The 11,590-nt window shown below is 48.7% G+C and overlaps 1 protein-coding gene across 1 annotated transcript in view; it reads right to left on the bottom strand.

The window, feature by feature from the left end:
- Window positions 1-1,593: 1,593 nt before the first annotated feature.
- LOC115205902 (protein jagged-1b-like) overlaps window positions 1,594-11,590 on the bottom strand; it is a 65,613-nt gene continuing 55,616 nt past the window's right edge. The window contains exons 7-13 of the mRNA XM_029772335.1: window positions 11,171-11,290; window positions 10,854-10,967; window positions 7,822-7,935; window positions 4,486-4,599; window positions 4,157-4,380; window positions 3,921-4,071; window positions 1,594-3,759 (exon numbers count right to left, since the gene is read on the bottom strand). Coding sequence (XP_029628195.1) covers window positions 3,320-3,759; window positions 3,921-4,071; window positions 4,157-4,380; window positions 4,486-4,599; window positions 7,822-7,935; window positions 10,854-10,967; window positions 11,171-11,290 — 1,277 coding nt within the window. The 3' untranslated portion in view covers window positions 1,594-3,319. The remainder of the gene's footprint in view (window positions 3,760-3,920; window positions 4,072-4,156; window positions 4,381-4,485; window positions 4,600-7,821; window positions 7,936-10,853; window positions 10,968-11,170; window positions 11,291-11,590) is intronic.

The raw sequence follows: 11,590 nt of genomic DNA, 5'->3' as shown, positions 1-11,590 counted from the left end.
AAATGGTTTATATTTATCATACCTATCCCACACTTGTGAGTTATGTTGATATTGAAAAGGGGGTTGTTCCACCGATTCTGTGCCTTTTAAGAAGTGCAGCCTAACTTGTTTAAAAAAATTAAGTTTGATTTCACCTAATTTTAACCTTCTGCATGAAGAACGCATTTTCACCTTGATAAAAAACACATTTTCCCATTTCAAGAGGTAAAAAAAGACTATAGTAAGTTCCTATTCAGTGCCAAATAAAGTAACCGGGTTCTTAAATCAACCATAAATCCCCTTGTGACAGGAAGCTTGTTGTGTGCAACAGGGAGTGGCAATTGAATGCAAGCTCCACAAAAAAATATATAATTGTTCAAACATTTCAAGCCTAACATCTATCAGTTACAGCATTGGCATATTATTCTCGAACCTCACCGTTTCCCACCACAAAACACCAGAAAATGGCCAAAAAGAGTAGAACATGAATTGAAACAGAACCACAAGGAAACCCGTAGGAAACGTTATCATTTTATCACTACTTTCAACCACCCTCAAAGCGAATTTCTGACAAGAATATCGGGAGGCCAGAATGGAAACTGCTGGTTTCCAACAGCTAGTGGTCTCTGGCTCCTCAAAATAGACCTAGAGGAACTAGCAGAAACATTAAAACCACCCTCTGTGATTTTAACCTTGACCCCTAGTTCATGGATTCAAAGCTGCAGGGGCGGACATACAGGCACCAATGAGACGCCAAGTGGACAAACACACTCGAGTACCAGTACACACAATAGGATACATCACCATAAATGGAATGTGTGATATATACCCTGCATTAGTATGGTAGCAAAATCAATGGATGATTGATGAGGAACGAGGAACTTGAAACTTTGTACAATGAGGAACTTTGACCTTTGCTTGGTTGATGATGGGTGGGTTATGGAGTCATCCTGAGCTGCACAGCAGGTGTGAAGAGGTCTTTACAATGCAGTGATTTTGTGTGTGTGTGCGTGCGTGCGTGTTGGGTAGAAACTCTATTTCCTACATTTCCTTGTGGCCAGGGTGGGGACGGGAAGCCCATGGTCATTTCCACCCTATAGCCTGTCTGAGAAGGGCAAAGGTCACATTCGTCATAGTCAAAAGCCTGCTCAGTAACTGCTCTGACCTCTCACTCACTTTCTCTTTCTCACAACATACACACATATAAATCACATATTAATTCTTACTGTATTGTGAACCCACTTACAGTATCTCTTGCTCTCTAACATAAACATACAGGGACTTACACACTAACAAAGTCCCTCACAGGCAATTAAATCAAAGCCGGTCAGGTGTTTGTGTGTTGTGTGAACTCGTGACACGATCATGTTGGCTTAGAACCATGCTCTTCATGATGGAATATCCTCTCTGGACTCCCAGTGCTGGTGGAATAGAATGGCGCTACTAGCCATAGAACTGCATGACCCATTCAAACACTTTGAAAATGTCTTTCCTTTCTACCTCCCTTGATGAACTCGCATATCTACAGCGACAGGATTGTTGAAAGCTATCCATTCACCGATCCATTTGTGTTGGATCTGAGACATACAAATAACTCTACGACACAAACATGGATTTGGGAAGTAAATGCACTTTAATTACAATCCACATCTGCTGGCAGCCCCAGACGAATAGAAGGAGAGAGAGGACAAATAGAGCAAAGTAAAACAGCGACATTCAGAGACAAACCACAGTACAAAAAAAACAATATCAATATGTACAACATATATACAACAGAACTATTTTACACACAGGTATAAAAAACATCTTACATCTTTGACAGCCGCAGTGTGTTACAGAGACCGCACAGGCAACAGTGTAATAAGTTTGAACTCAGTTCTCTCATGGTTGAAATGGATTGGGGTGAGGCTCTACGCTCTTGTCTAACCTTTCCCTCTTTTTTATCTAAAGGTTGCGTTTATTGATTCTTTTTTTCTCTTTTGCTCCTTCAGTCATTTTCTCTCTTTCTCCTTGCAACAGGCATGACGCTCTGTAATGCTTATCACACACACACACACCTCAGACTGACACACGCTGTCTGCGTGTGTCAGAGACACACAGAGACCAACACACAGAGACACACAGAGACCAACACACACCTCACACAGACACACGCAGACACACAGTTTATCCTTCAATAATTAATGTGGAAATGGACTAATTGGAATTAAAACCACTTTGCCCTTCCCTTCCATCCCCTGTCGGTTGCTGCCCAGCCCACAAGGCAACAGCGCAGGGCTGTAGTTCCTGTAGAGTTCCAGTTACAGATGTCGGTGACAGGCTATCCAGGCCTTCCAGGGCAGCCAGGGCAGTGGGGTGCCTACAGAGGGACATTAAAACCTGGGGAATGGCTCACAGGGCTCCTCACAGTTGTTCCCGTCTACATGAGTCCCCATACAACACAGAGACACTCAGACACAGGCCAGACTCTAACTCAAAGGCCAACCCTCATAAGATTAGCTCCGGGGTCAGCAGTTCGGAAGGGTATGATGTAAAACGTTCCCCGCCATGCTGTTTCTTGATGTTGGCAAGGTCAGGCCCCAAAATAGATCTGCTTAGCTACCTCGTAGGCCCAGCATTCTACAACAATAACATATGCCATTTAGCAGATGACAATATCAGCTCACAAAGGGATGGGTCAGGGTGAGGTCATCACCACAGGAACCTGTGCAGCATGGCACGGCGCCGGGGTCCAGGGCCAGGGCCCGGTCAGAGAGAAGGGATGGGTCAGGGTGAGGTCATCACCACAGGAACCTGTGCAACATGGCACGGCGCCGGGGTCCAGGGCCAGGGCCCGGTCAGAGAGAAGGGATGGGTCAGGGTGAGGTCATCACCACAGGAACCTGTGCAACATGGCACGGCGCCAGGGTCCGGGGCCAGGGCCCGGTCACAGAGAAGGGATGGGTCAGGGTGAGGTCATCACCACAGGAACCTGTGCAACATGGCACGGCGCCGGGGTCCAGGGCCAGGGCCCGGTCACAGAGAAGGGATGGGTCAGGGTGAGGTCATCACCACAGGAACCTGTGCAACATGGCACGGCGCCGGGGTCCAGGGCCAGGGCCCGGTCACAGAGAAGGGATGGGTCAGGGTGAGGTCATCTCCACAGGAACCTGTGCAACATGGCACGGCGCCGGGGTCCAGGGCCAGGGCCCGGTCACAGAGAAGGGATGGGTCAGGGTGAGGTCATCACCACAGGAACCTGTGCAACATGGCACGGCGCCGGGGTCCAGGGCCAGGGCCCGGTCAGAGAAAAGCGGGCACAAAATAATAAAAGCCTCTAGACAGTTGAAAGGTCCAAAGGTCACACCTCCAGTTCCTGTTTGTCTGAGTAGTGGAAGCGGTTGAGCTTCTCCCTCTCACGGTTGGAGATGTCCTGTTTGGGGGCGTGGTTTGATGGTTTGAGTGCAGGGGAGGGGTGTGAGGGGGCCGGGGAGGGGGGCAGAGTGAGCTCGATCTCTTCGCAGAAGCGCTGTACAGGGACAGGGGTGTGGGCGGTGGTGTTGGGGGTGAGAGGGGGCAGGAGGGGCGCGGGGCGGTCCAGGTTTCGGACGAGGGTGACGAACTCCCTCTGGTTGTTGATGCCCTCCTCCTGGGGCCCGCCCTGCGTCTTTTTCCGTCGTCGATGGAGACGGGAGAGGAGGAGGGCGCAGGCTGCGCAGCCGCACGCCATTACTAACGCTGACACACCCACCAACACCATGTAGCGATTGACCCCTCCACGAGCCGGGTCTGACATGGCACCTAGTGAGAGACAGAGAGAGAGAGAGAGAGAGAGAGAGAGAGAGAGAGAGAGAGAGAGAGAGAGAGAGAGAGAGAGAGGGAGGCGTGTTTAACAAACACATCTGTACACACACATAATGTGAAGAAAAAAAAATCATCTCCGTAGTCCCACTACGACTCACCTGGACAGTGTTGGCCATGACAAGGGTCCTTAAGGCTCGTGCACTCATTACCATAGTAACCCTCGGGGCAGGCACACGTGTACCCCCCGTCGGCACTCTGACAGGGCACCCCCTGCTGGCATGGGTTGGGATTGCACAGATCCACCACCATCTGGAAAATATTAACAAGATCAAAATATGTGAGGAGGATTCAGAAAACCAATAGGAAGATGATGAATCTGAGAATGGAGTCTGACCTCGCAGTAGGTCCCTGAGTAGCCCATGGGACAGCTACACAGCTCCGCCCTGCCCTCCTTGTCCACACACTGGCCCCCGTGCTGACAGGGGGTGCTATCACAGGGACTGGGGCCAGTCTGGCAGTGCTTCCCAGAGAAACCAGGTACACACAGGCAGTGTGAGCCTGACACAGAGTCCTCACAGCGACCTCCGTTTAGACATAACCCCTGGCAGCTGCTGTTCCCTACAGAACAGAGATAAATACAGATCGGTACACGCACACGCACACTCGCACACACGCACATGCACACACAGGACCATCTTGCTCCATCCTCGACCTCATACTCACTGATGTCACAGTTAGGCCCCGCCCAGCCTGGCAGGCAATCGCACAGGTATCCACCAATCAGATTACGGCAGGAGCGGGCATGGACACACACACCCATGTCACACTCATTGGTGTCTGTGGAGAGAGATGGGAAGGAGAGCGAGAGAACACATCAATAAAAATCACTGGTGGGGTCTCAGGACAATCTTTTAGCTGGCGCTAATTTACAGCAGCAGTCCTTTTGTAGGAGCCTGGCACAACTCAGACATACAGAGAGCAATAAACCTCTTAAAAAGAGAAATAACAAACACACTAGACAACAATGACAAAGGCTGTGGACACTAAAATGTTAACCCAATTAAGTTCAATTAAGCCAGAGGCTGTGGACACTAAAATGTTAACCCAATTAAGTTCAATTAAGCCAGAGGCTGTGGACACTAAAATGTTAACCCAATTAAGTTCAATTAAGCCAGAGGCTGTGGACACTAAAATGTTAACCCAATTAAGTTCAATTAAGCCAGAGGCTGTGGACACTAAAATGTTAACCCAATTAAGTTCAATTAAGCCAGAGGCTGTGGACACTAAAATGTTAACCCAATTAAGTTCAATTAAGCCAGAGGCTGTGTGTGTGTGCGTGCGTATGTGTGTCTACACGTGTATCTGTGTGATTGTGTCTCTACGTGTGTGTCTCTATGTGTGTGTCTCTACGTGTGTGTCTCTACGTGTGTGTCTCTATGTGTGTGTCTCTACGTGTGTGTCTCTACGTGTGTGTCTCTATGTGTGTGTCTCTACGTGTGTGTCTCTACGTGTGTGTCTCTACGTGTGTGTCTCTACGTGTGTGTCTCTATGTGTGTGTCTCTATGTGTGTGTCTCTATGTGTGTGTCTCTACGTGTGTGTCTCTATGTGTGTGTCTCTACGTGTGTTTCTACGTGTGTGTCTCTATGTGTGTGTCTACATATGTGTGTCTCTACGTGTGTGTCTCTATGTGTGTGTCTCTATGTGTGTGTCCCTACGTTTGTTTCTACGTGTGTGTCTCTATGTGTGTGTCTCTATGTGTGTGTCTCTACGTGTGTGTCTCTATGTGTGTGTCTCTATGTGTGTGTCTCTACGTGTGTGTCTACATATGTGTGTCTCTACGTGTGTGTCTCTATGTGTGTGTCTCTACGTTTGTTTTTACGTGTGTGTCTCTATGTGTGTGTCTACATATGTGTGTCTCTACGTGTGTGTCTCTATGTGTGTGTCTCTACGTGTGTGTCTCTATGTGTGTGTGTCTACATATGTGTGTCTCTACGTGTTTGTCTCTATGTGTGTGTGTGTCTACGTGTGTGTGTCTCTATGTGTGTGTGTCTGTACGTGTGTGTCTCTACGTGTGTGTGTCTCTACGTGTGTGTCTCTACGTGTGTGTGTATCTGTGTGTGTGTGTCTGTACGTGTGTGTCTCTGCGTGTGTGTGTATCTATGTGTGTGTGCGTGTCTCTACGTGTGTGTCTCTACATGTATGTCTCTGCGTGTGTGTGTATCTATGTGTGTGTGCGTGTCTCTACGTGTGTGTCTCTACATGTATGTCTCTGCGTGTGTGTGTATCTGTGTGTGAGTGTGTGTCTCTACGTGTGTGTGTATCTATGTGTGTGTGCGTGTCTCTACGTGTGTGTCTCTACATGTATGTCTCTGCGTGTGTGTGTATCTGTGTGTGTGTGCGTGTCTCTACGTGTGTGTCTCTACATGTATGTCTCTGCGTGTGTGTGTATCTGTTTGTGAGTGTGTGTCTCTACGTGTGTGTGTATCTATGTGTGTGTGCGTGTCTCTACGTGTGTGTCTCTACATGTATGTCTCTACGTGTGTGTGTATCTGTGTGTGTGTGCGTGTCTCTACGTGTGTGTCTCTACATGTATGTCTCTGCGTGTGTGTGTATCTGTGTGTGTGTGTGCGTGTCTCTACGTGTGTGTCTCTACATGTATGTCTCTGCGTGTGTCTGTGTATCTGTGTGTGTGTGTCTCTACGTGTGTGTCTCTACATGTATGTCTCTGCGTGTGTGTGTATCTGTGTGTGTGTGTGCGTGTCTCTACGTGTGTGTCTCTACATGTATGTCTCTGCGTGTGTGTGTATCTGTGTGTGTGTGTGCGTGTCTCTACGTGTGTGTCTCTACATGTATGTCTCTGCGTGTGTGTGTATCTGTGTGTGTGTGCGTGTCTCTACGTGTGTGTCTCTACATGTATGTCTCTGCGTGTGTGTGTATCTGTGTGTGTGTGCGTGTCTCTACGTGTGTGTCTCTACATGTATGTCTCTGCGTGTGTGTGTATCTATGTGTGTGTGCGTGTCTCTACGTGTGTGTCTCTACATGTATGTCTCTGCGTGTGTGTGTATCTGTGTGTGTGTGCGTGCGTGTCTCTACGTGTGTGTCTCTGCATGTATGTCTCTGCGTGTGTCTGTGTATGGACGTCTCATCTCCTACACGAGACCCCTGGGAGCTGAACCACTTCCAGTGTGGCTATAGAAGCACTCGTGTCTCTGTCACCTCCTCCACCATCCTCCAGAGTGTTGGAGCTGAGAGAGACCCCTCAGGGTGGTCTCTGATAGCAGGGGGGGGGGGGGGGGGGATGAGGGTGTGACTTCACACCATCAATCAGGAGACAGGAAACAGTCAGGTAATAGAAACCCTGCTGCTGTCAGCCCCATAAGGATTTTACCACCAGGGGTGAGAAAGAGTGTGTGGTGTGTGTGTGTGTGTCTGTGTGTGTCTGTGTGTGTGTGTGTGTCTGTGTGTGTGTGTGTCTGTGTGTGTGGCTGTGTGTGTGTGTGTGTGTGTGTGTGTGTGTGTGTGTGTGTGTGTGTGTGTGTGTGTGTGTGTGTGTGTGTGTGTGTTGAGTGCAAACGAGTGAATGTGAGCAATGTGCTGCACGCTATAAAGTGGAACTGTAGGGAATTATCAGGTGTCAGTGTGACATATCACTACAACACAGAGGTATATAAGGAGACTGTCATCCTGAAATATGTCTCCACGGACCTTATGAGCCCCAAGCCTGTGTGTGTGTGTGTGTGTGTGTCTGTGTGTGTGTCTGTGTGTGTGTCTGTGTGTGTGTGTGTGTGTGTGTGTGTGTGTGTGTGTGTGTGTGCCCCAACCCCTACTGAAGTATCATCTGTCATTAGAACTAATATGCATCAGGGCTTTGGGGAATTTCTTCTCAATATGAGAGTACTTGGGTCTAATGGACACAGTGTAACATTGTGCGCATACTGAGTTAGATCTGATGGCTGGATTCTCTAGCTTGAAGTGCTTTGTGTGGATACACTACGTATCTACACCGAAGCGATCGCTCTTGTAGACAACTAGTGTTCCATAGCGTCCATCTCACTGACCTAGTTGGCAGGTTCTGCCAGTCCAGCCAGGGGGGCAGAGGCACCGGAACCCCTCTGGAGACTCCTGGCAGGTCGCCCCGCGCCCACACGGGTTTGAGTCACACTGCCGCACCGCTAAAAGGAGAGAGAGAGAGAGAACTGAATGAATGAACCGATTAATCCAGAACGTAAGTTGATTATACAGCAAACAATAAAACAACCAGTGACTTACACTTCAACATCACTGAGGAGAGATGGAAAATATGAATCCGCCTAACAACCGACCAATTAATCGACCAACCAATTGGTGTGTTCAACGTGATTCTTACTTACCCTTCTTCCGCTAAGAATGTTTGACCTATTATTGCTCGTCTAATCTGGTTGTTTCAGCTTTCTTATTCGCCCGCACAATGAGTCGTTCTAGATTAGAGTAGCTGCGAAAAATGGCTCGGATATAAATGTAACTATGCAAATGTGCGTGCGGTTGTATGTGCGTTAGCGATGTGTACGTGTGTTCCTAACCGTTGCGTTGGTATGCGGATGCTCGTGGGCTGGGTTTTCATTCCCCTATTCTCTTGCTCTGGTTCCTGAGCAAACACTGATAAATAAAATCCTCTTCTGCACGTTGTTCACACCTCACCGGATCTCCTAAGCTCGCTTTCCCATCCAGAGATAGGGGAGCGAGAGATAGGGGGAGCGAGAGATAGGGGGAGCGAGAGATAGGGAGAGAGATAGGGAGAGAGAGAGAGAGAGGGGGAGAGAGAGAGAGAGAGAGACAGGGGGATAGGGGAGAGGAGAGAGCAGCCACGCCTCGTTCCACTTCTCTGGAGAGTAATTAAAATCGGAGAGAAAGGGAGAAATGTATGGAGAGAATGGGGGAATAAAACAAAAAATGACAGAAAGAGAGAGAGGGTAGAAACAACCGGCTGGGAAGGAGGTAGGAAGGGTGAACCCATAGGCTAAACATGGCATATTTGTTCAGTAATGCGGTCATCGTTTTTTCCCCCCATGCAGAGCCACTGTGGCGTACATTTCTCATCTGTCAGCACCTCTCTCATAACCCTTTCCATTTACCTAACCCCTACAGTCATACCAGTTTCCATGATCCTGACCCTTACCCCAACCCTGCACAATAACCCATTCAAAGCCACCGCAGCCCAGGGGGAGACTCAATGACAAGCAAAGCACCCTCTAATTAATGTCCAATATATAAATCACGTCGAAGAACTGATCTGTGCTGTGGTTCCGACATCCATGCCCTAGAACCCGAACCGCCAGTCTGTCCCCCAGAGTGTGTGTGTGTGTGTGTTGTGTGTGTGACTTCGTGCTCCCACCCAGTGACAAACAGTAGATAGATAGTTCAGCTGTTTGCCATGTTGTCAACAAACGCTCAATGAGTAATACCATTCTAATTGGCATCATTACTACAATGTAATTGCCTTGAGAATTTTTGTTGAGAGGGAGAGAGAGAAATTGCTTGAGAGAGAGAGAGAGAGAGAGAGAGGAATAAAAAACGAAAGAGAGAGAGAGAGGGAGACAGGGAGGTAGAGAGGGAGAATGTTCTTGTAAACATGGTGTCCATTGAAAAAGAGAGAGAGAACGAATCAGTGAAAGAGACAGACAGACTAAATTGCCTTCTTTCTTTGTGCACAGCCAGACTCTCGTACTTTCCCACACACGTTAAAGCAAAATAAGCAGTGATACAGACAGGGAGGGAGGGAGGGAGAGTGAGTTGGTGACCTGGGGCTATGGTTCCCCTCTGTCCTCACTGAGGAAGGGAGAGCACCTGTGACACAGTCATTATTTCCAGTGTGTGTATCTGCTGTACCTGTCTGACTGTCTGCTGATCTACACCATAAACAAACATGGGGGTAAAAAGAGACAAAGTGGAACCCTGCATGTTTCTACAGATACCTCTTTGATCCAGATGTAACATTTATGAATCATGTGTTACCGATGGCTAGCTAGTTAGCGGCAGTGCGCGCTAATAGCGGTTCAATCGGGTGACGTCACTCGCTCTGAGACCTTGATGTAGTTGTTCCCCTTGCTCTGCAAGGGCCGCTGCTTTTGTGGAGCGACGGGTAACGATGCTTCGAGGGTGGTTGTCGTCGATGTGTGCAGAGGATCCCTGGTTCGAGCCCAGGTAGGGGCGAGGACAGGGACGGAAGCTATGCTGTTACACATGACTAAGTCACTTAGGATAAAAGCATCTGCTCAATGGCAAATATTTTCTTACTATATTACATATTATCTTACGCTGTGTCTGCGTCATGCACATACGCACACACACATACGCACACACACACAAACAAACAAACAAACAAACAAACAAACACACACACACACACACGTGAGATCACTAGATCTATTGACTGTGGCCTCAGAATCAGAGGCAGGACCAGACTGACCCTGTAATCTACCTAAACACTTGTGACCTCAATGCCCCCCCCCCCCCCCCCGCCCCGCCCCCCCCCGTAATGGTGAAGTGGAACATTCTCCAAGCTGTGTGGGCCCCTGTGAACTTGTGGGAAGAAGGGGGAAGGTAGACAGGGGTGATTGGTATTCTAACTTAAGATCAAGCACTCATCTTAACTTAAACACTTAAGCCTGTTAGCTAATTGGCTTGGCGAGAATCTTCGGCAAAGATGAAAATACACCCCCACGGGCCCTCATATACCCCAAACACACCCCATGTTATCCTGCACAGCTTAGCAAGCTCTACCTGTTTTGAAGAGACACGGACTGGGACGAGTCTCACAGAATGGGTAATGGGTGCATGTGACTGCGCCAATTGCTTTTTGTGGGCTATTTATGTAAGAACACTCTCTCTTTCTCTGACACACATAATAACTGGGGAGGGGAGGGGTGGGGGGGGGGGCGACTCCATGTTGTTAATGTGTTTGTGCCAGTGGTGTAATGACTTCTATCTGTATCTGATTACTGTTGCTTGTGTTCTGAGTAAATTAGTCTCATCCTGGACACTGATTTGAATCTTGGCACTGGCTCTGCTCCAATCACGGGTAATCTCAGCCGTGCTGATTGGTGCTAATTACCGTCTGCGCAGGTGTGTCCGGTCCAGTTGTCCGCACAGACACAGCTGAAACCTGACGGTTCCTCCGCACAGGTGGCCCCGTTCACACAGGGGGAGGAGAGACATGCATGCTCCACTGAGGAACGGCAGGGGAGAGGGAGAGAGGGGGAAGGGAGAGGGAGAGAGAAGGGAGAGGGAGAGAGAGAGAGAAGTCAAACTCAGAACAAGGCAAATTCAGTCATGAATCTGGTCACTAACTGCCTATGTGCTAGAAGTTCCTTCGTGCTGATATTATTCCCAGAATTCTATGCAGAAATACTGCAGCAGTAATGAACTCACCGATATCACAGTCGCGCCCGCGGAAGTCCTCTCGGCACTCACACTGGTACTCGTTAGGCTCTGTGTTGGAACAGGTGCCCCCATTCTTACAGGGCTGGTGGGTACCGCAGTAGTTCAGATCTGAGAGGTAAAGGGAGACGGCAAGGGGGGAGGGGGGAGGGGGGGCAGCAAGAAAGAGTGAGAATAGGTAGAGTGGAGGGCAGTTGAAAAAGTAACAAGAGAGGGAACGTGGGAGGAAGAGGGAGAACAAAAGAAAAGGATTAATCTCCACCCTTCATCTTTTCCCGTGTCCTTGATCCGTCTGGTCTCAGAAGCGCAGAGCGGCACTGCTACATTAGTGCGAACACACACACACAACAAAGCGTTCTGCGGCAGTTGACACTGAGGCGTCCTCATTAGATACATAACATAAAACTGATA

Source organism: Salmo trutta, chromosome 13, assembly GCF_901001165.1.
Source record: "Salmo trutta chromosome 13, fSalTru1.1, whole genome shotgun sequence".
Lineage (NCBI taxonomy): Eukaryota > Metazoa > Chordata > Actinopteri > Salmoniformes > Salmonidae > Salmo > Salmo trutta.
The sequence above is the reverse complement of the archived record's forward strand: the minus strand, read 5'-3'. Positions and strand labels throughout refer to the sequence as shown.